Consider the following 25,362-nt stretch of genomic DNA (forward strand, 5'->3'; position numbering starts at 1 on the left):
GTGAGGATTATTCCCAAGTAAGCATGCCTAGGACTGCAGTCTTTGTTTCAGGCTGAAGAAAGCACCTTTTCATCCAGCAAGCCACTTCCTCTAATCTGACTCCAAGGAGTAGCAAGAGACATCTCCTCTGTTCCAAGCCCCTCCTTCTAGCAAAAGCTCCTTAATCCAGCAGGAAACGACATTTGCCAGGATTGACAGCTGTGGATGCGTATTTAATTCCAAGTGCTTTTTTTTAAATAAAAAACTTTTTCTTCTTCTCTTAAATGCATGTCAGTGTCCACTTCAATAGAGTTGTCAAGAGGAAAGCCAAAGAAAGTTTTTTTTCTTTTAAAGTCCCCACTTCTCCATTCACTTCAATATGCATTTCTAAGTATGAGAACAGATGCTTTTTTTTTTACAAGGCTACAATCTGGGGAGGCAGAAGGCTAGGAGCACATTTTCATTTTAGATTATTTAATTTTTGACATTTCCTTAAATCCAAATACTACACACACACACACAAACTACACACATGCGTGTGCACACACACAAACACACAGAGTTGGCTTCTGTTTTCAATCTTGACTCGATTTCAACTTTAAAAAACAAAACAAAAAAATTAAATTCTTTTTAAAGGCCTTCTCATTAAAACAGCAATGATGAAAAATTTTAAAAAGATTATCCCAAACTGCATGCAATAAATTATGTGTTAAATCATCCTGCAATGCTCCGTGGAAAAATATCGACTCCAGTAATTCTTGATTAATATTGGTGTTCATAGGTGTGCTGTGAGAAACAAATTAGTTTTTAAAAAGACAAATCTTCGGGGAGCGCAATGTATTTATTCTTAAAAGAGTTTGCCTGTTATGTGCCTACATAACTGAGTGGTCTGACACTGTCTCACATTGATCAGCTGTGGAAGAGGCAAGTATTTCAGGCATGGATCTGCATAGAGTGCAACTAGAGTGGCCTCTGGTTTTTAATTTCAAAGAAGGACAAGGGAAATACAGCCCATGGAGGGGTACAGTATGCCATCATCAGAGAGGGAATGTTACTGAAAATAGTATTTCAATACTGTGTTTCCCCACTTACTTGTAAAATGATGCCATTCCACTGTATGTTTCCCCATCCGTGCTCAGCATCCATGGATGCTGTTGGAAGGGAAGCACACAATGCATTGACATCATGGCCAGAGCCTGGAAGTAACAAGGTAAAAAGAATTTGTTACTTGTAATTTGTTCTTCTTTCCAACTAGAGGTGGGCATGAACTGCTGGTTTTTGCAGTTCGTGCTGGTTTGTTTTTCAGCCGAACAGGTGTTCAGCGCTTTCCAGGCTTGCTTCCTCCAGCAGGTGCCCATTCAGAGGCAGCACCTGGAGGAGGTAGGGCAGAGAGCCCGGAATGCTGTCTCTAGATGGGTGCCCACCGGAGAAGGCGGGGTTGGGAACCACCATTCGGCCAAAGAATGAACCAGCACAAATCATGGAACTGGTGGTTCATGCCCATCTCTATTCCCAGCCAGTAAGGTATCCCTAGGTTACAATGCATTTACGGCCAAGCAAGTGGATAATGTCCTTTCACTGCAATACAACTATACCATTGTAGTGATGTTACCTCATTACCTGGTGAAAGAGGAATATCATGTGATTCAACTACTGTGCCTCATGCTGCTGAGTTATATTGTCTTGAAGGTGTTTGGAAGAGACACACACACACACACACACACACACACACACACACACACACACACACACACACACACACACACACACACACACACACACACACACACACACACACAGTGTTAAGAATAAATGACACCAAAATGAGGGTTTCACAATTTATGTCTGTGAGAATAAAAGAAGAAATTTTAAAACTAAGTTTAAGATGGTATTTGACCCCGATAAAATTGAATAAAGGTAAAGGTAAGGGTTCCCCTTGACATTTTAGTCAGTCATGTTTGACTCTAGGGGGCGGTGCTCATCCCTGTTTCCAAGCTGTAGAGCCAGCGTTTGTCCGAAGACAGTTTCCGTTGTCACGTGGCCAGCACGGCTATACACGGAATGCTATTTATCTTCCCACAGAGGTGGTACCTATTTATCTACTCGCATTTACATGCTTTCAAACTGCTAGGCTGTCGAGGAGCTGGGACAAAGCGAGGGGACGTCACTCCGTCGCGTGGATTCAATCTTACGACTGCTGGTCTTCTGACCTTGCAGCAAACAAAGGCTTCTGTGGTTTAGCCCGCAGCGCCACCACGTCCCCCAAAATTGAATAAAATTAACTCTGTTTATCTGAATGTCTGTTGGACATGTGAGAAGGAAATTGGTACATACTTTCATATATGGTGGGAATGTGAAAAAGTACAAAGATTTTGGAAACTAATCTTTAAGGAATTAACTGATATATGTGAAAGAGATATAGAACTTAATCCTGAGATAGCTTCGTTATCAATATTTGTAAATGTGGAAGATGATATGATGACTAGAGAGTTGATTACCAATTTATTAACAGCAGCTAGATTAATAATAGCTAGGAATTGGAAGTCAGAATTTGAATTTCAAATGGAAGAATGGTATAATAGAATATGGAACATTGCTATAAATGATAACTTGTAATTTAAAGGCTAAGAAAGGGGAGATAATAATAATTTTTATGATATATGGGGTAGATTTATTGAATATCTGCTAACAAAAGGAAAGGGAAAATTCCAAATCAGGAATCAATGTAGTTCTGGAGAAGAAGACAAGAAAGGAAGAAGAATAAAGACAATGGAAGAAGAAGATTATTGCAAGAACTCCCAACTAGGGTGGTGGGGGACACAATTGATTTGTATTTTGTTTTATGTACTTTATATTGTAGTTTATATTTTAGAAAAAAATAATAATAAAGAATGAATGGCACCAAATGGAATTTATAATGGTTAGGTTGTAAAGTAATTGCAGGAAGAGGGTTTATTTCTCTGTGAGGCAGAAAACTAAAGGTGTTTATCAGTTACGTAAAAGTAACAGATAAAGAAAGGTGATAACTTTCCTTTTTTAGGCTATTGTTGTCCCGGGCTACGCAGCCCAGCAGTCTGATTTAATATAGGTAGGATGGCTTCACACGATCAGCACGATGACTGCTGTCATAGTTACTACATACTGCCTTCATCGTACCCTATTTACAAAAGAGGGATATTATCCTGTTGCTTAGTTATGCCAGTGGAGGGCAAACAGCACAATCTGCAGTGGCTTCTGGCTGGCAAGCCATGAATCTCTGTTTTGATTTTTGGGCATAAGCAAAGCCAGCATGTAACCTCCCCCCCCCCTCCAGATCTAAGCACTGATTAGTTAATTGCCAGAGAAAAGCTAAGCAGTGGGATTTTGACCACAGATTTATAACCTTCTTTTCTAAACAGTACACTTGAGAAAGGCAGCACACAATAATTGACTCTCTCCATGATTTACAGTAGTTATTCTGAATAAAAAGATAAATATTTAAGTAACAAGAAACTTGCTCATAGTCTTAAAATGATGTTTTTGTGATATTAATCAAATATTAAACACATTTAATATATTCTTATTTTTAAAGTCTGTCTTGAGTTTATAAGCTTGTCAGACTTGACGGCGGTCAACTAGCCCCTCTTTTCTCTACTGCCACTTTCTACACATGGAAAGGAACATGCCTATAGCAAGATATTCCCACATATATTTAGACTCTACATGGGAGCCAGAATCCTGAAAAAATCAGGGTTTCTACTTTTGTGTAGAGCAGGGGTCTCAAACTGTGGCCCTCCAGATGTTCTTAGCCTACAGCTCCCAGAAGCCTTCAGCACCACCTCTGCTGGCCAGGATTTCTGGGAGTTGAAGTCCAAGAACATCTGGAGGGCCACAGTTTGAGACCCCTGGTGTAGAGCCTATACATGTTCAGGTTTTTCATTTCTTTTTCGTGGTCCTAGTGGTCCCATTGGCAAAAAAATAGTGCTAAGAGCCACTAAACTCACCCCTCCATGAAGTAAAGGAAGGCCTTTTAACACAGACCTAGAAACCCAGGGAACCATAGCTTACAAGCCAAAGTAATGGCAGTCCATCAGGGCTTTAATGGAAAACAGTCAATTCTTTTCATTCAGTATGGCTTCTTACAGTTCTACCAATGGACAGAAAACAGAACACAATAAGTAGCTCTTTTGATTTTATTTCTCTGCCTGAAATGGATGGCTTTCCAAATAGTAGCAGAGTGTAACACATGTCTGGGCTAAATTCAATTTGACCTACTTACCTGTATGAAGTAATTCTCTTCAGGGTAGCTAAAGGGACTTCATAGCCACACTCTTCCAAAATTTCTCTGCAAGCAATCTCTTCCAAAGAGAGCTCAGGCTTGTCTACAATACCAGCACAGAGTTCATAGGTTACTCCCACTGAGGCAGGCAATGAATTTGGCAGTGGATTCCAGGTTTCTTGTTTCTTCCTCTCAAAGTTTTGGGGACACTTTTGCTCCATCTCACACATGTAGACAGCTGAAAGAAAAGTGAAAAGGAAACCTTTGTTAATCACCATTATCTTTTGCATACACCGGCACGCTGCTCTTATATTAATGCAAAATGAAACAAATGAAATAAAGATGAGGTCCGATACAAGGTATTTTGTTGCCTATGCACCATCTCTACAGGGGTCACTCTAGCTTTCTGATTTAATTTCTCAACCCATTTGCCCAATTTTATGGCAGTTTTCCCATTTTTGGTCAATAGCAATTCAAAGATCGTAAAGCCAAATCAGAAAATCCAACTGTACATTTTACAATGAAATGCAAATCAACAGCATGACTCTTCCATTCCTGGCGGTATAATAATACCAAAGTCCTTAACTAAAACTTGATCCTGTTTTTTTGAGAAAGCCTAATGCTTGAGAATATCAGGCTGAGACAGCTGCCTCACTCCCCCTAATGCTAGGGCCAGCACTGAGAACAACATCAGTGGAGCAGAGCTTGGGTGAACATGGCATTCATAGGATCAGAAACAGGCTCATTGAGCTCTGCATTAAACAAAACAATACAAAACAAACAATCCAACCCAAACTATTGTACCCATCTCATATCCAATTTCTCAAGTTGAGAAAGAACAAGGCAGATCCTGTGACATCGAACTAACTGCACTCGTCAAAGTGATCCTAACCTTTCATTGATACCTTAGTCTAATTGGATTTTTCAAACGCTTCTATGTTTTCTTTCCTAGGTAAGATAACATAAATGTAGGTCTTAAGTTTTCTTCACTTAGCAACTGTTCTGCTGGTCTTAAAACAAAAAGGTAAAAACAGATCTGTTAATGAGATAATTGGCTCTACCCAGACTGATGGCTAAGCACTTCAGTTTCTTGGTGGTGGTGAACCAAAAGGCGTACAGGAACAGGTAAAAATACAGCCACCGTATAAGGCATTTATCCATCACTTTCTCTGAAATCTAACGCTAATGCAAACTAACCCAAATGGTACAATACGTGAAATAAATATAGTTTAGTAACACTCAATCCCTTGCTTTCAGATTTCAGAAGGATTTTAAAGAATCTTTGGGGCATACATATAAATAATTAGAACCAATTTAATGTCATTTCTACAATATGAAGTTTTAGTAAGACATCACTGCTGCATTTAGAACGCAAAAGACCACTTAGTATGTTGGAAGTTAAGTGGAAGATGAATCAATGTCATTTAGAAAATTGGAGGAGAATATTATACAAAATGTGATTTTTGTGAGTCTTCTCTCCCACTGTTTCTTCTACTTCGGGAGCAACTTCTGTTTCAAGGCAACTTTCACTTGTCAGCCAACATGCATATTTCACAGGATTCACGCTACCCGCTGGGATGCTGGACTGTACATGATGTACCATGTGAACAATGATGAGTCTTTCAGCCTGTCAACTCAGCTGCTCTTTCAGCGGAGTTATGAAAAGCATGCATATTTGTTTGATCACCCCCCTGCCCCTTTGAACATACACTACCCCCTTGCGCAGATTGCTGGGTGGAATTTGCAAAAGATCCTTTGCATTAATCTAGAGGCAGCTGTTGTGGTAATACTCTCCTGAAGGAAATGCCCACAGCCACATATGGACATCAAAAGAATAGATTCTATCTGTACTATTGATTTGGTTTATATGTTACTGTGAAAGCTCCTAACCAGTCTGGGTTACCGTTACTAGAAGCTTTTGTTCTAGACTGCCATCATTATTACTGCCCTTGCTCCTATGTTTTTAACAGCTGCCTTAAACATGTGCAAATTAAGCAGATGACATGGAAGCAAGTGGAAGGAAAAATATCACCTGCCAAGCTTGTAAGACTTATGTGAATGCTGTTAAAAAGCATAGAAATATGTCCAGCAAAGGCGGTCACAATCTCACTTTGTGGTGTGCCTTTTAAATTTTTGGCAAGAAAACTGGATGTGTGGCAGTCCCTGGCAAACAGGAAGAACAACAAAAAATTCTCTTAAAAGTAGTAACCTAAAAGTAGTACCTGTACCTTGTAATCCCAGGGTAAAGTAGTGGACATCAAACTGAAATGACTGGAAATATAAAGGGCTATCCTCTCTCACAGAATCCATCTATCATACAGTATGTATACAGAAACTATAGTCAAACCCTGTCTATAGGTGCCCCTGTCATCAGAACCTAGGGTCTACTCAAGAGAGAGCCTCTTCTGTGGTGACATTGTCAATGAGGTAGTAGTAAATGTCTTACTATAGCAGGGGATGGTGCCTTCTGCCTTGAAAGAAGCGGTGGTGCACCCTCTCCAGAAGAGGACTCCTAGACCACAAGGCATGCGGCAACTACTGTCCCATTGCAAATATCCCCTTTTGGGGCATGTGATGGCTGGGCAGCATCAGGCGTTCTTCAACAAAACCGATTATCCGGACCTATTTCAGTTTGGTTCAAGCAGAATTTGGTACTGAAATAATCTTAGCTGCCCTGACTGGCGTGATCTGCTCCGGCCTAACGACAGGGGGAGAGCAGCCCTGTAAATTCTCCTGACCTTCTCTGCAGCTTTTGTTCCCATTGATCATGACATCCTCTGTCACAGGCTCCAAAGAATGGGAATGGGAGGCACTGTGCCACAGTAGTTCCGTTCCTATCTTTGGAACCAGTTCCAAAGAGTGGCACTGGGGGACTTCTGCTCAGCCCCACGGCGGAATCCTGTGGGTAACCCTCTTACGCACAGGGTTCCATTCTATCTCCCATGCTGTTTAATATTTATATGAAGCCACTGGGAGAAGTCATTAGAAGTTCTGGGGTTGGGTGCCATCCATATGCTGACAACGCTCAGCTCTACATGGCCTTATCATCAGGATCGGCTCAGCTGTGCAGATGCTGCGTCTACGTCTGGAAGCTGAAACGGGCTGGATAAGGGCCAATAAATTGAAGCTGAATCTGGACAAGATGGACGCTCTGTGGCTCAGTGGTTCCCATGTCCAGGAGATGGGTAAGAGACCTGTCCTGCATGAAATTGCACTCCCCTCTGAAAAAGCAAGTGGATAGTTCTGTGGTCCTGGATTCACTTTTGTCACTGGAAACTCATACGAGCTCAGTGGCTCGGAGTGCCCACAGTCAGCTTCAAATGGTCTGCCAGCTATGACCATGCCTGGACAGGGACAATTTGGCCTCAATAATCCATGACCCGATACCCTCCCAGTTAGGCTACTGCAATGGATTCCGCATGGGGCTACCACTGAAGATGACATGGATGCTGCAGCAAGTGCAACATGCAGCAGCTAGACTGCTAACAGGAACATCCTTCAGAAACTATATGACACCAGTTCTGAAGGATTTGCACTGGTTGTCAATATGCTTCCACTGTGAGAACTAGCTATTTGAAGGAGTGCCTTTCCCTTTATAAACACACCCAATTATTAAATTTTACTGAGAGGGCTCTTTTCTGTGTCCCACCATTGAGAACAGTTCGTTACATGGAGACATGGGGCTTTTTCTGCCATAGCACTACAACAGAAGAATGCCCTCCTTTTGAAGGCACGATTAGCACCGACATTGGCATCCTTTTGGTGGGAAGTCAGGAAGTACTTATTTATGAGAAACTTTGGGAACTGAGGATCATGGTCTGCGCAGATTTTAGTGCAATGTTAATGTTTAAATTTTTTAATTTTGTGTAGTTTTTCAAATATCTTAGTTAAAAATATTGTTTTATACAGCTTTGTAATCCACCCTAAGATCCTATGATATAGGTCAGGAAACAAAAAAAATATACAAACAAACAAACAAAACTGGAACTGCTTCTCTAGGGACATTTGCCTGGAGTAAACTAAGACTATCCTATAGGCTATCCTATAGCTTTTTAAAAATTAGCGTTTGTATCTTTCTATGGACTCTTATTTTTATTTCTACAGTTTGTTGTTTTATTTTCAAACTACACCAGCCAACATCTTTTGGATATATATGTACTTACTAGGAATTCTGGAAGTTGCTGCAACTAATTTTCAAGGTGTCAGGTATGCAACAGTCATAAGACTGGCACACTATAAATTAGCTGGGGCAAAGTCCATGGTTCCTATTGCAAATGCATAGATCCTGGCCACTTTCTGTGTATTCTTGTTTCAACCTATTTTATTTCTGCATTATTTTTTTTAAATCATGCTATGCTGCTTTGAAGGTTTTAAAAACCAAGTCACAGGAAAAGCAGGATAGTTGGGACACTTCTGCAGTAACTAAAACAGGACAGAAATTTGCATAAAATGTACATAGGCAAATCAGTCAGTTTCTGGTCTTTTGTTCTAAGATCTAGAAATGAATGCCTTTTTGAACATAACAGGATTGATTGAACAAGGAGAATGCTGAATAGCTTTAACAATGTCTAATGAGTTCAAGCTAGTTCCTGTCACTGCTTGATCATAAAGTCTTGTTTCTCCTCCTCTCTCAAGGGTTTCCCACCAGTGACTCCAGATGAGGAAGACTTACTCCTGAGTCTGTGAGGGGGTATATCTTTGTAGGCTGGTGCATGGGGTGGCATAGCAGGGATGGCTTGTAACCCCACATTGACAGCTTGCTAATTGATAGGTGGATCCTGCTCCTTGTGGATCTGGCTTCACAAGGGCCTTGAGTTGAGAACACTTGGGTTATCTGCTTTGACTTTGCCAGACTTAGCTTGAGGTATTGCTGATTCCTCAGGAAATCCCTCCTGGCTTGGCCATGTCTTTTTCTTCTTTGCCCAGTGAGATGGTTTGTAGAGTGACTCTGAGTATGCCTCTCTGCCTCCTCCCAGGGAACCCTCAGATGGAACCAATTCCTCAGTCTACGGGCCTTCTTTAAATACATACTCCCAGTCCCTGGGAGTTTCAGGTTCCTTCAGGCTCTCTATGGCCAACTGATGAAACTCCATCACGGGAACTGCGACAGCATCAACCCATTCACCCAATTTGGGGGAAATCTGGACAGACCTGTATAGTTCTTTTCTTCTTCCATTGGTTCCTCCTCCCTTTGCAGCCTCTAAGCCCAGTTTTATAGCTTCTACCATGTTCCCCCCAAAATAAGACAGGGTTTTATATTAAATTTTGCTCCAAAAACCAAGGTAGGGGGTATTTTCAGGGGATGTTTTATTTTTTTCAGGTACAAGAATCTACTTTTATTCAAATACAGTCATGTCATATTCTTCTGGTTGCTGCATATTGCTGCAAAATGGTGGAGGGCGGGGTTTCACTTAACTGGGGCTTACTTTTGGGGGTAGGGCTTATATTACGAGCATCCTGAAAAATCATACTAGGGCTTATTTTCAGGTTAGGTCTTATTTTTGGGGAAACAGGGTAGTTCCCAATGATCTCCTCCCCCCCCCCTGAGATTTTCTCTAAATCTTTTCTAAATCTTTGCCCGCTATTTCTGCTGTTCCTGGCCACGTTCTCTCTTTCTTCCTCAGTATCTTCCTAGATCTTTGGGCAGTCACAATCTATCACAGGTTCCCAAAGCCTACGAATTTCTCGCAAATGCAAAGTATAGATGGACAACTTCAATGTCCTTAATATGGGTTCTTACCTAAAACTGTCCTCTGTAAATAGAAGACACCACCACACAATAGGTGTACGATCCTTAAATGTGTACAATCATTAAATAATCAAATGAAGCCCACTCAGTGACTTAAAGTGAATCACTGTTTCTCAACCCACTCTGCTTCAAAAGAAGTGTAAGGTCTACATCTCATTGTTAGATTAGCAGAGACCAACTGAATCAATAGAACAACCACAAGTTTTGTCTTACCAAGTTCCCATTCATTTAATCAATCTACTTTAGTTGGGATTAACAATTAGATTTATATCTAGGATAAAACTATGACAGGTATTCTTTTTGAACGAAAACCAGCCCCTCCTCTTGAAATTAAAGAGCATAACACAGACAGTGAAGTTAAAAGGGCTCAGGATGGCAACAGCTGGTTGGGAATATTAGTGCATGATAATTTACCAGGAGGCTAAGTGCAAATTCTTCCAGCTGCAGAAGAAAATATTAACACCACAACTATTCATGAGCCCACCTGTATTTTGCCACAAAACCTCTAACTGCTTTGCTTCAGGAAAGAGTAAAAAGTAAAGCAAAGGAAGAGGATTACCTGGACGGAACTGCTTCACCACAACAAAGCACTGACGAGAAGTATTAAAGATCAAAATGGACACACTAGGGAAGGAACAAAGGGGGAAAAACACAGGTCAATGTAAGAAAGCAATGTAATGTAACTTATGTAGGCATAAGTTTAATGACTTTAGGTGGAGAAGGAGGCCACAAGTGTTAAGAGCTGCGACCATAATTATGAAAGTCAAGACCTGATTTTGAAAGCAGTCAAATGCTCAAAAGCAGCTGCTTTTTGGAACTGTCACATATAAGGAGTGCCCCCCTATACCCCTTCACCAAACCAGAAAGACAATACCAGCCAGGGTTTTAAAGGGGGCTTCTATGTTGAGTTGGAATCATCTTATCAAGTATGCAATACCATTTGGGCAGGTTCATATGGTAAAGTAATTAGAATGAACACATGTGGGCCGGGCTCCAACTAGCCAACTAGTCAGGCTTTCTCCCAGAATACTCAATTCCATTTCTCTTGTTCTCCTTTTTTCCACTTCCAAGAGACCATCAACAATTGATGCTGAGTCCTGGACTCACTGGACTATTCTGGAGTCCCTGGTTAAGATTTGTACTTGGGCAACTCTAGTGATAGCTCCCTCTTGTGCGTGGACTGTAATCTTTGGGCTACAGGATCACACTCACATTTAGTATATAGCAGGGATTGAAAGGAGGGAGAGCCCAAATTCTTCACCTGCACAGGCAAGGGTAAAGAATTTTAACTTTTGTCCTTCAGTGCTGAGAAATTTCTTAGGGCATTTGACAGGATCATTCCCATTAATGAGAATTATGTTTTGCAAAAAAATGTTGATTTGTGTGTCTTTTGCAGTAATTATGTGAATTGCTCAAAATTAGGATGATTGATGCTGTAGTCAAAAACCTGAAACACTAGATGGGTTGTTTGTATCTTTTTAAACAATTAGCCAGCCATTCTTTGTCCCCTCTGTTTGTATGCATACTTTTGTTTTCAAAGGAAAGGATACTGGCATAGTAGAAGGCACTATTGCATAGCTAATAATGAAGTACTTTTTAACAGTCAGTTTAGCCAGGAGGAAGCTCCATTCTATCTAACAACTCAGAAAAGAAACTGACTTAGGTCATTTCTGGAGGTGCTTGATTTACTTGATGCTTTCATAATATTGAGAAATGTGAATTTTAGCACACTTGTGTATTAAGACACTCCCAATAGTGCACATCACTGGGAATGAGACAAATGTGACTCCTCTCATTCCAGATCTTGTGAAAGGAGTCCTACGTTCCAGAAGAGACAGACCAAAGCACAACTGGCACAAAATGATGGGCTACCCAGTGTGTTGCAATATACAGAGTAACATAATAGGACTCCCCTCATTGGGAACCTTCAAAAAACTATTAAAACGTGGCTATTCACACACCCCTTCTTGGATCTTAAAACAACATGATACAATAGTGCCTCAATAATTTAATATCCACCATGTTTCCATTAAAATTTTACTTTATGATGTTTTAACTGTGGATTTTTACTGTTATTCATTTTGTATTTTTAAATATTTCATTTAGTCTGTTGTTATATATCCTCATCATGATGTTACTCTTACTGCTAACTTTGCTGTAAACTGCCCTGAGTGGCCTTGGCTGCCAGATGGGTGGTATAAAAATCAGTCAATCAGTCAATTAATAAATCAATCCATCAAACTTGGGTTCAAATCCCCACTTGGCCATGGAAACTTGCTGAGTGGCACTGGTAAAGCCACACCTTAAATATCTCACCCACCTTGAAAACCCTATTAGGGTCCCTATAAGTTGGGTGTTCCTTGATGTCACACACATACAGATAGAGTGAAGGTGCCCTCAAAAACTACCATGTTTCCCTGAAAATAAGATTCTTATATTAATTTTTGCTCCCAAAATGCACTAGGGCTTATTTTCAGGGGATGTTTTATTTTTTTCATGTACAAACTATCTAGGTAAAGGTTCCCCTTGACATTTAGTCCAGTCGTGTCCGACTCTAGGGCATGGTGCTCATTCCCGTTTCCAAGCCGTAGACCCAGCGTTTTGACGATAGACAGTTTCCATGGCCATGTGGCCAGCGCAACTAGACACAGAACACTGTTACCTTCCCACTGGGATGGTACCTGTTTATCTACTTGCATTTGAATGCTTTCAAACTTCTAGGATGGCAGGAGCTGGGACAAGCAACGGGAGCTCATTCCATCGCGTGGATTCGATCTTACAATTGCTGGTCTTCTGACCTTGCATTCACAGCAGCATCATGTCCCTCGTACAACTACTGTATCTACATTTATTCAAATACAGTCATGTTACTGTATCTTCTGGTTGCTGCACAATGGTGGGGTTTCACTTAACTGGAGGCTATTTTTGGGGTAGGGCTTATATTATGAGCATCCTGAAAAATCATACTAGGGCTTATTTTCAGGTTAGTTCTTATTTTCGGGAAAACAGGGTAGACGTGAGCCTCCTGGGCCACTAGTAATAGGAACTGTACCTTCACATGCATATTCTTCACCATTTTACTATGGTAAAAAGGTTCTTACAAATGGTGAGGGAAATACATTAGAAGATATTTCCCCCTTTTTTAATATGGAAGATATTTTATCCTCCTTTGTTTTTCAGCCAATGTTAATGCCAACATCCTGACAACCATGTTTGTTAATTGGCGTATATTTCAGATTTCTATGATAGCTTGCTGACTATCTTACATTAATTTTGATTGATACCTTGTCGTGCACCAAAAACCTGGGAATGTGTACAGATGGCTGAAGGGTTATAACTGAGTATCAGCATAGATCTGTGGATAGAGGACACAAATTTGGGGGAATATGTTTAATCATGGATTCACTCACATATTTTTCTTATGTTTAATTCCTCATCTATCAGAGAGCAATAACAATGTCTCTTCGTAATTCTGTGTCTGGTAAGAATACATAAATTATGAGCTATAATGTCTGTGTTAATGGAAGAAAATGAAAAATTGGGGCATAACACACCCATATGGCTTCAAATTTCCCAGAGACTGCACATCTAATCCCATGGAGAAGAGGTTATCCCACCTAGGGGCTTTTAAAAGAGGTTACCCCTCTGTACCATGACCATCATGACTTCAGTAGTAATTGATTCAAAAAAGCTCATGCAAACAGAATGTATGTTCCAACGAAGAGAGCAAGAATAAGGATTACTTGAAAACAATGAATGTGTCAACTCAGTGAAAAATGGGTTATTATTTTGCTTCCTAAGATTCACTCACTTAAAGACATGCATCGAACAGATGGAACAATCAGAACCAAGCTGTCAAAGTTAAGGAACAAGATCAAGTCAAACTTGAATTAAATTGTGTTTTTATCATAGCTGTCTTCTTTTTGTGCCATCTTGAGACAATAGGGAACACTGGAATGTTAGATTTATGAAACTTATAAAATTATCTGTAAAAACTCCAAATTATTCCTTATTTCAATTAGTTCTTTAGTTTTCCTGAGAACTAATGAAAGCAGCTCAAAGGGATTTTCTCTCTCTCTATCTGAACATATTCTAAATATAAATGTATAATTTGTTCTCTAATTACTAGAGCTACCTTAAACATCTAAAAATTAACACAATTTGCTTCTATTTTTATAAAGTCACTTATATATGTGTATCATACAAATTTTGTTTTTTATTTGTTTGAGTCATTTTCATCCCATTCTTCAGAAGAAAAAGGCTTCCAGATCAGCTTACAAAGATCAATAATGAGATATTCCATTATAAAGTCAGGACCTGGAAAAACCACAGGTCCGATTGGACTGGGGGTGCTGGAAATTGTAGTCTGTGATAAACATTTCTGTATACTCTTTTAAAATTTTGAAATGTGATATATTGCATAGAATCTCAGGCAACTGAGAAAGCAAATATCATAGCTGCCATTAGCTTGCCCTGAAAGGAACTATTGGTTTTTTTTGGTTTCACATTAATTTTTTTTTAAAATTGCTAAGTTACCCTGCTTACTAGGCTTATTTCAAGAAACCAAAACCAAAACTAAAATAAAAAAACAACATATCCACCACCCAAACACCATAAGAGAGGAAAAGATTTGCAACCCCCTTTCCCCCCTGTAATTCGTGTTTGGAGGATTTGTGCTGCTTATTTTATTTGACAGGAAGTCCTTCCAACCAAGTATTACCTAAAAATGCCACTGTGTTTTGTTTTGCTTTGCTTGAGAAAGCTGGGAAGAGGAAACAAATGTGACAAGTTGGGTAGCGACAAGAAGTGGGGTGAGAATGTATATCGGAGTTGAAAATGCAGAGGGTGGAACAGATTAATTCTTTGACTCAAGTATCTGTAAGCCACCCTACATCAATCAGTCTTAGGGTGGTGTACAATAGGTAATCTCAGATTGATCGACTGATCGATTGATCTGTCTGTCTGTCTGTCTGTCTGTCTGTCTGTCTGTCTGTCTGTCTGTCTATCTATCTATCTATCTATCTATCTATCTATGCACTTTTTTAATGATGTAAGCCACCTTGGGTCCTTTTTTAAGGAGAAAGGCGGGGCGGAAGTATTTTAAATAATACAAATAAAATTAACTTATGCAACTAAATTATGAACATATCTAGACTTTGTGAAAGGAGGCTATCCACATTTTAAGATTCCCCACTGCAGTTAAAGTCTTCAGTCATCCTTTCTTGTAACAAAATAACCAGCATGGTATTGCATGGATTTCTTCACTGGAAATCCACCACTGGTTCTACCACTGGAATCCACCCACGTACCCATAGGTCAAATGTATTAAAACCAAATAAGTGACTTGATATTTTCCCTCTTACACTAGTGGCAACATATTTGGCAGCGTAATGCATGAAAGATTACATCTTCACAAAGTATTATGCTAAAACAGAACACAAGAGGAGGAAAAGAGTACCTTTTCCTTGGAATGTTCAAGGCCCATACAAGAATTTAATCTGAAATTGACATCAAAAGGCCCTAAACAATAGGTCTCATGTGCAAACATGCCAGAAGTGCTTACAATTTATTTTTCCCTCTCCCTCCCTGGAGAATACAGTCAACAAAACTTTGTTTTGGGTGCAACTGGATACTGAGAAATCATGAATCATTTTGGAGTGGAGGCGCTGAGGTGGGGGAAGGGCGAAACTCTTTCCCTGATGTTCCTGTTCTAATTTGCACGCAGAGGCCACTCATCTGCCAAGAATCAGGATTTCTGTACTCAGTCTTTTGACCTGCCCCTCCCCCCATGAATCCTGTAAAGTCAGATCTTTATGTGCATGAAGAGTGTTTATAAAATACCTAGTATAATCGTGACTCCATGGCTGTGTTACAATACAAAAATCCATAACATATATTAGCTAGATATTGCATTATTGCAAACACTTCCCTATGTTTATGTTGTGTTGTGTTCTATCTTCCTTCCCCCCCCCCTGTATTTATATTCCTTTTATTGCTGTTTGTTACATTTTTTTTTTAAAAAAAGAGTATTTATAAAGCCTCTTGAATTCCCTGAGTTGCTGTCAGGGATGCCAGAGCTTGATACAGAACTCTTACTCCTTCAGGCTAAGGATCAAACTAGACAACATGCCAACTTTGCAATCAGAAGGTGATAACATGTTTTTCCCTCTAGAGACTTAGCCCTTCAAAACTGTGCACCTGCATAATAATCAGCTTGCAAATAAAAGTTCACTGGGCACCAAACAAAAGCTGGGTAATTTGCAACATGTGGAGCTGGGAAACTTTGCTAGGGTAAACTAAAAACATGACTAAAACTCCTGTCTGCTTTGACCTAACACAATTTCCATTGCTCTGCCTGGCTTCCATCTTTACTCACCAAGTAGTTGTCATATGACAGCACTGGTGTTGCATATGACTCCACCTCCTAAGAATGACAACTGTAATAGGAAAAAGGGGAGGGGACTGTAGAGAACCCGAACAGAGATCTATAAATTAACTCATCAAGTCAAAATCAATGCTACTTTCTGAAGAACACTAAGAATGACACCTTCCAAATGTACTGACTGTGTGATAAATGGAGCAGCACTACTTCCTTTTATCAGACAAGACATATCAAGTAGCTTATGCTGGAGAAAACACAGCCGCTCAATTCCAGGGCAGATGTACTAAAGCTACAGCCTTTGATTATTCTCTGGTATAACTCCTTTACTTTCCCAGAGCATTAACTATAATGCGGGCAGGCCCAAGATTAAATGTGTGCGTGCTTGCACACTCTTTATTGGCTCACTCTGAGCTCCTTCAAAGCACACTGCATTTCTCCCCCCCCCCCGCCCAAGGCTAACACCATACCAAATGGCTACTTAAGATGCAGCCCATCACAAAAGCAAAGCCATAAGCTCTTGACAAAAACACTCAGCCTTTCATATTAATCACAGATAAAGTGGATTTGACATAAAAATGGAGGGGAAAGATAATTAGAGAGGTCTAAAACACTTTTTTGTTGCACTGCCCTGACATATTTTTTAAAAATGCACTTTAATGTTAAATAAACTTTGAGGTGGAATTAAAAAAAGAGAAATGATCAAAATGTATCTTTAGAAACCCATGCTATTAAAAAGCACACGACCAATCATTTATTGTAGTCAAATGCCCTGTTAAATAATAGTTGAAGTTATACTTATACTTGCATACCAAGGAATGCAAGATACATTTATATTCATATTTAATGTAAATGACATGAAATTGTGTAAAGGATAATTGTTTAAAGTACAGCAATACAATACAGTGATTATACTGTATCTGAAGTCTTCAGTGACCCCCCAATACTAATTTATGTAGTATTTCATAGGCCTGGCTCTGCCCTCCCTTCTTGTAGGACAGCAAATTTAAACTCCTTACAGTTTGTAATAAATCATAGTTTCCTAGTTTTCCGAAAGGGGAAACTGTGGCTTGTTCACACCATAATTAGTTAAAAAGTTAAGATTTGAAACTATGCTTGCAAAGAAGAAAGGAAATAAAGTAGCCCTTGATTGCTTTCACATCGGAACTGGGTCACATACTCTTTATATTGTATCTTGTTTCATGTAATTTTTCCTTCTCTTCAAAGTATCCTGGATGTATGAATAAAAAAGAACTGCAAGTTCAAAGCCTCGCTTTCTGAATTTTCACATAAAGTAGAAATAGCTAAATCAGAAATTTTCATTTAGATTTCCATTATTTTGGGTTATAGTCTCTTTCCGCTTCCTTATTCATTATTACTGGAACTTGACTCTAGAGACCTTTTAGTTAAATGCTCATGCTTGCTTTTATAAAACATGCATATAAACACAAAGTGTGTCTACACACACATGTGCATGTGTGTACATTTGCGCGCGCACACATATTCAAAAACATAATAAACCTCTTTTCTGAAGGACAAGTCATGAAATATAAACTGCATGGGTTAGAGGAAAACTTCTGATCCCAATCACAGAATCATAGAAAACTGAAGGTGGAAGGGGCCTACAAGGCCATCAAGTACAACCCCCTGCTTAATGCAGGAATACAATCAAAGCATTATCTGCCAGGTGATTATCTAAGTTCTTCTTGAATGCTTCCAGTGTTGGGAGCACTCACCAACTCCCGAGGTCACTGGTTCCACTGTTGTACTGCTCTAACAGTTAGGATGTTTTTCCTGATGTTCAACCAAAATCTGGCTTCCTTTTACTTGAGCCCATTGTTGCATGTCCTGCACTCTGGGATGATCGAGAACAGATCTTGCCCCTCCTCTGTATGACAGCCTTTCAAAGATTCCTCTTATTGTGTATAAGGCTTCATCTACCCTTAACTCTGCACTTGCGTCTCCCTCCCCCTTCCAATTCAGTTTAAAGCCCTCCTGATGAAGTTACTCATGCTGTGGCCAAACACATTCTGACCAGTCCTTGTCAGATGCAAGACGTCTCTTGCTAACATTCCTTCTTCCAGGAAACTTAGCCCATGGTCCCAAAAACCAAATCCGTCTCGTCGACACCACCTTCGTAGCCAGTCATTAACCCAGAGGATTTTCCTTTCTCTTTCGATTCCTCTTCTGAGCACTGGTAGGATGGAAGAAAAAAACTATCTGGGCCCCAAAGTCCTTGAGTTTCCTTCCCGGAGCTTCAAAGTCAGATGTGATTTCTCGATAGCTCCTCTTGGCTGTGTTGTTTGTTCCCACATGGACAAGAAGAAAGGGATATGTATCTGTAGGTTTTATGAGTGATGGCAATCCTTCCATCACATCTCTTATCTGTCCTCCAGGGACACAGCACACCTGGTGAGTCCATGGATCCTCCCTAGAAATTTCACTCTAAATTCCACGTAGCAGGGAGTCCCCTACTACAACTACTCTCCTCTTCTTTTTGTAGAGTGTGCCTTCAGGGACTGTATTCTGCTGTGCTTCAGCTGTACTCATGTCCTGTTTGGTCTCCTCTGCGTCCTGTCCAACAGACTCTTCTTCAAGTAATTGAAAGCGGTTTTGTAATTCCACCGGGAAAGAGTGTCTTCTCCTTCTTTTGCTCCTAAGTGTGATTCTTTTCCATGGCGGTTCCTCCACTATGTTTCTAGCTTCTACAGCAGTGGTCCCCAACCTTTTCCCAACCGTGGACTGGTTGGGTGTGTGTGGCGCACCCGCAGGAGGCGTGGAGTGCGCTCACATGCATGCGCATGTCACGCTCGCAGGGGGTGGAGCGCGCTTGCATACATGCGCACGTCGCGCTCACAGGGGGGCCTACACACACATGCACACATCTCGCTCGCAGAGGTGGAACATGCTCACATGAATGTGTGTGACAACGCTCACGGGGGGTGCTTGCGGGGATGGTAGATCTGTGTCCACAGCCTGGTCTAAGATAGGCCGTGGACCGCTGCCAGGTCATCTATAGCATTTTCCTCCACTGCAATGTTTTGGTTTCCTTCCATCAGCAGTGCCCCCTCTGACAGCTACTGCTGCTCAAGAGTTCTATCAATGTAGGCTTTATTTTCCCTTATACTCTTGAGTGTGGCTACTTACTGCTTCAGGTCTCTGACTTTCTCTTCTAACAGTGCCATCAGTTTACACTTGTTACATGTATATAGCATTTTGCACTCAGGAAGAAAGACAAACATAGCACAAACTTTGCAGGTAACAACAACTGAGCTGTCTCCATATTTCACAATCCCTTCTAGGTTTTTTTTTTACTTTCAGCTGTTTGTTTAGGATACCTGTCCCTCTTGTTTTGTTAGTTTAAATCTAATTGTACGTATGTATAACCAAGGAACCCAAAAATTTGTTAGGGGCCTCCCACTTGGCCTCCCCTGCCGAACTCTCGCAGCAAACTCCCTGTTCACTCTCTTGTTCGTGAGGTCTGGTTGCGAGCTCCCTGGGTCTGCCTTTAGCTTTATTTGTCAGTTGTGCTGTGCCCGGAGTCAGGAATCAATGGCATAGGAAGGCTTTTTTTTAATCCACTTTTTTTTGGTAGGAAAAGCTACAGTAGCAGGAAATTCCTTCTGACACCGCAAGCAACAAATCCCGCTGTTTTAACAATCAGGCTTGCAAGAAGTAACAATAAATTTTAAGAGATGTTAACAATCCTATAAGCATCTATCTTTGAAATATAAACTACAGCTACTTATTATTACAGTGGCTTGAGCTGCCTACAGTGTTTTATTTAATCAGCACAGAAAAGAATGAGGTGCCAGAGAAAATTTTAAATAAACAGATGCTCAGCAACATGTAATAATGGATAAAATATAGAGTGTAAAAAATTCAACAACAACAACAAAAGGAAATGAACTGTCGAGCCAACATTTGGTATACAATTCACTGCATTAGTCAGAGCATTTTAAAGTACAATATACTCTCTGTGCTTGTGTTCATGAGATACCTTGGCCCATATCCCAGGATCCACAAGGCAAGGAGACCTTACAATTCAAAACTGCTCCACAGGGGGATTTTAAATAAATTTGAAACCTATTGTGTTTATAGTCTCGCTAAGCTCCCTGAGGGTGATGTTTGCAACATATTTTGTAATGGCCCTTAATTATTTGTCAAACGTGCTTTCTACCTAAAGATATTACACAAACATCCTAACCTTTTAGGAATTCAAAGCTGGGTTACAGAATACAGCTTCCATGGCTGCTGCTGCGTTGGCTAATCTGATCCATTGCCTGCTGGGTTGCAGTCGTGAATACTTAAAGCTCAGGGAATTCTGCAGAACTGGAAATGCTCCTAAGATGGTATGTCAGTGCAACAACCTAAATCCCACCCCAGCAATTCTTGAATTGTGTACTGTGAAAATTCAGTGTGGGTCCAGGCTATTGAAAGGACTGTATCTCCCCATACATGATTCCCTAGACTTGAATACTTCAGGGAGGTCCGTTGCCGTTCCAGGCATGTCTGATGTGTATGGAAGCAAGGGCCTTCCCAGTGCTTGCTCCCAGGCTGTGGAGCTCCCTGCAGAGAAAGGCTTGGCCAGCCTCCCTTTGCTTTCCTTCCACCAGAGTGGCTTTTGGCAATGGACTAGCAGTTACTAAGAAAGGGGCTCTTACATTTTACTATACCATGTGCTTTAAAACTGTTTCCAAACTATTTTAATGTGATGGTTATTTTAGTGAGCCTCTCACCAAAAGTTTAACTCCCTTCAGAAGTTAAATCTGTCCGTTTATTCTAGTGCAGTTTCTTGGCTCTGCAAACTGTAAATTACCTTGCCTTCGCAAATACATACCTTGCTTTGGCTTGGTGCCTGGTAAGCTTTCACAACAACTCTCTGAGGTCGTCATACTAAGAGTGGGTTACTGACTTAAGGTCAGCCAGGGAGTCTCATGGTTGTGGGTAGACTAGAACTTACATCTCCAAAGTCCCAGTTAAACATGATGGTCTCTACACCACACTGACCCTTTGTAAACCCGATACCTACATCTCTAAGCCACTCACTTTAATTAATCAGACTATACAGTTTGGCTCTCCACAGGAGATAATCTTGAAAGATAAAACAAAACAAAAGGAAAATCAGTGTTCTCCCCAGTTAGCCAATGCCTGGTTTCGAAAATCCTAAAGAACAGGTAACATAACAGGGCATAACTATTCCTGTGCTACAATTCAAATTTAAAAGGAGCTCTTTTTTAAAACATAGGAATTTTCAAATCAATATGCCCCTGCCAAGCCCCACCTTTATATAAAAATGATCAGTTCTCACCATTGCATCAAACCCTGGAATGGATAATTCCCACATGGAACCTCAGTGCATTGGACATCACCACCGTTGTCCCTCGCCCTTCACTGTGCTGACTAGGGGTGATGGGAGTTGTCATTCACCAGATTAGAAGGTGATCAGCTCGGGTAAGGCCACACTGCAACTCATAAACCCGTACCTAAATTCACCTATTTCTGCTCCCAGTCAAACAGGATACCTGAAGGAAAAGCAACCTGCTTACGGAATGGGCAATCAAAATTGAATCAAAAGTCTTTTCCCAATGACAGTTGTGACTAGGATGCTCAAATAGATCAGATAATTATCTGAACTGAAAGAAAATGTTGATGGGTAGCTTCACTCACAAAGGCAGAGTAAGATTCATTAACAAAGAGGTGTCACGTCTAGACTCAATTAGCATCAATAATGCTGCTTGCACAACATCCTCTCACAGCTTGTTTTAAAAGTAATTCCTTAATGCTTAAACTGAAATGTTCTGTCTTTAGGTTTAGATGTCTACTTGTTCTATACTTAATGCCCAAGGAAGATAATTGATATCTGCCTCTTTTAAAGACTCCTTTACATGTTTACTAAAAGTATTCTCTTCTCCCCTTAAGCCTTTACTACCCAAGTATGAACATGTCTTAATAGTAATGTGCCATTAAGTCAATTCTGACTTACAGTGAACCTTTTCAGGATTTTCCAGGTAGAGAATACTCAGAAGTAGTTTACCGTTTCCTTCTTCAGAGGGCATCCTGGGACTGTGTGCAGCTTGCCCAAGGCCACACAGACTGGCTCTTCTCCCTGGAAGCATAGTGGGGAATTGAACTCCTAGCCTCTGGCTCCATAGTTAGATACCCGACATGCTGACCAGCCAGCCAGTTGTGCCTTGCAACAACTCAACTTTTGTTGTTGTTGTATCGTTGCTGTTGTCCTTTAGACCTCTACACTGTGAAACACACTGAAAATATTTTGAGTTACTCAAAGATGCAAACATTTTATCAACTTGCTTCATAAAACAGGATGCCAAAACTCTTCTTACAATAGAATTTTTTGTGCATGGGAGGGGAGCTTGAGCTGAATCACATGATAACCCTGAGGCCCACAAAGATGCCGGGGGGGGGGATGAACATGAAACATAGGACTGCCATGACTACTGTAGTCCCTGTTTAACTCTGTGAACAGTTTAGGATGCAAAAGCCTACAGGTGTCATTTCAAATATATAAGTGTGAGGAAACTTCCAGATAAAGATTCCTAAACAATTCTAGAAAGAAAAAGCCCTAGTCTGAAACTTAATTTTTATTGAGATTTTTCTATTTTTCGTGGTTTTAAGTACGAATATCCTTAGTCTTACACCAGTTTGAGGTTTGCTATTAATTCTATAGTCATAACTGTTAGAAGAGATCCCGAGGATCATTTAATTCAACCCCCTTTGCACTGCAAGAAATCCACAGGCAAAGCACCTCCAATGTAGAGATGGGCACGAACTGTGATTTGGCGGTTCGGTCTGGTTCACCATGGTGTCCACACAGGTGTTCCGCAGACGCAGCACACGTCCCTCCCCCATGATCAGCCACTGACTATCAGCAGCACACTTCTCTCCCCTGCCTTCTCCATGTGATTGCCCACCCATCGGTAGCGCTGCAGGCTTTTCTTCCCCACCTCCTCATCTGAGTGAAGAATCATGCAGAGAAAGCAGAGCATGGAATCATGCTGCTGCCAGTGAGTAGGCGATCATATGGAGGAAGAGGAGAAGAGAAGCATGCAATGTCTGTGAAACACCTGTACGGGCGTGATGCCAAACCAGGCTGAACCGCTGAACTATGGTTCGTGTCCATCTCTGACACGAGATGGACAACCTTTCTGAAACATTTTGAAGAAGCAAAGTTATTTGAACTTATCATCTTATAGGAATAGAGCTATGTGTTTTAGGGCACGAGTGAAAGAAATGAGTACATGATATGGTATAGCTTCGTTATTCAAATTCAGAATGCTACAGGCACTGTCAAAATAACTCACTGCCATCTTAATGGATCATTACTAAAAAAGGAAACTTTCTTTCAACAGGGACCCACAGCTTAACATACACTGCGTCACAACTAAGACCAAAAAGGCAGAAACAACCACTAAATAATTCCCTGTCAGCAACCAACCTCCAGTTGTAGAAAAGAAGGAAAAGAAAAAGAAGAGTAGGAAAGACTCATGAATGAATCTATAAAAATTCAGAACAATGTTTTTGGCCACTGACCTCTAAAACATCACTGCCACAGCTGATTTGGCTAAGGGCACCATCCATCATCAATATATTTTGTGTAAGGTGAAGTGGAACAAATATGAGTTCCTAATGAAATGCAGTTGTAACTATACAATCCTATAATATAAGGACTTCAATGATCATATGGACACAATCTTATCTGTTTAGTGTGCACAGCAGCTATACTTGGAGGCAAGGAGAGTCCTTCCCTATCCAATAGACTGCTTAGATCTCTGGATGTGGATAATTTCAGTGTATGCTATGCTGCATATACATTAAAGACTATAACTCCCAGAATCCACAGCTATAGGATTCTGGTAGCTAGAGCTCATAAATGGCATGTTTCCAAGCTTTGTAAGGGAAGCAGTTATTTCAAATGAGGCCTGCCCAGATCACACACTGGAGGGTTCAACACTGGCTCATCTCTAACACTGGCACATGATGCTACCTCTGTCAATCACAATCTGCACTGTGGCCAAAATGTGAGGTACAGGAGGACGTGCCATAAAACAATGTCAAGACTATCTGAGCAGTACAGTAACATGGTGGAAAAATGGAGTGATTCATTGGCTACCACGAGATTGGCTTTGCAACTTCCATGCATGGAGCAGGTCACAATGATACCTTTTAACTGTACAGTTCTATATAACATACAATAAAACTGTGCACCAGTATGGCACAGTGGATAAAGCACAGGTAGCTTCATCACCAGAGAAGAGCCAGGAGTGTTCTGCCTCAAAACGTTAGAGTGAGAAGAGAAATGAGATCGTAAGTAATCCAGAGTCACTCGTTAAGTATTGTTTTAATGTATCACATGAACTGAGATATCTCAGGTCTACTACTCTGAATATTCTTGGTCCCAAGTGAGTACAGAACATCTGTAGTAGTACAGCACTGCATTCAGATCTAGGATATCTAGGTTCACATGATACATCAGAACAGTATTCGCAAGTTATTCGGGATTGCTTGCAATCTCATTCTTCATCTCACCCTGAAATTTCTTAACTCTATGTTGCAAGGATAAAACAGGATGAGCCCATGCACACTAAAAGATAAGCCTGTGCACTCTTTGAGGACGGGCAGGGTACAAATGTAATCCAACAAACTAAGAAAAAACATAGGAGGCTTCCAGTGTAGGAGACATTTACAGCAGGGTTTGGCTGAATACAAAATTCATCTAACATTAACTTTTCCAGATGACAAATTAGGGGTGTGCTTGTAGTGAAAAAAACCTTTCTGGCTCCTGGCTTCTGTAGCTTACAGCAAGATGGCTTGGCACGCTCTCTCCTCAAAGCTCTGCTCTGCAGTCACTAAAAAAGTTACAGGATGACAGCTGCAGTACATGTAAAGACAACAAATGTTGTGTGACCAGAGTTGACTGGCATGACATGTGCACCTTATGCAATCATGTTCCCAGCTATTTTAAAAATGTCCTAT

The 25,362-nt window shown here is 40.6% G+C and overlaps 1 protein-coding gene across 5 annotated transcripts in view; it reads right to left on the reverse strand.

Annotated features, from left to right (window-relative positions):
* NUDT14 (nudix hydrolase 14) overlaps nt 1–25,362 on the reverse strand; it is a 69,525-nt gene that overhangs the window by 9,338 nt on the left and 34,825 nt on the right. For 3 of the 5 annotated variants that reach the window (XM_020800770.3, XM_072986762.2, XM_072986763.2), the window contains exons 3-4: nt 10,546–10,610; nt 4,238–4,475 (exon numbers count right to left, since the gene is read on the reverse strand). In XM_020800770.3, coding sequence (XP_020656429.3) covers nt 4,238–4,475; nt 10,546–10,610 — 303 coding nt within the window. The remainder of the gene's footprint in view (nt 1–4,237; nt 4,476–10,545; nt 10,611–25,362) is intronic. The other 2 variants (XM_072986764.2, XM_078383585.1) reach the window with 1 other exon arrangement.

This window comes from Pogona vitticeps, chromosome 1 (assembly GCF_051106095.1).
Source record: "Pogona vitticeps strain Pit_001003342236 chromosome 1, PviZW2.1, whole genome shotgun sequence".
NCBI classification, from domain to species: domain Eukaryota; kingdom Metazoa; phylum Chordata; class Lepidosauria; order Squamata; family Agamidae; genus Pogona; species Pogona vitticeps.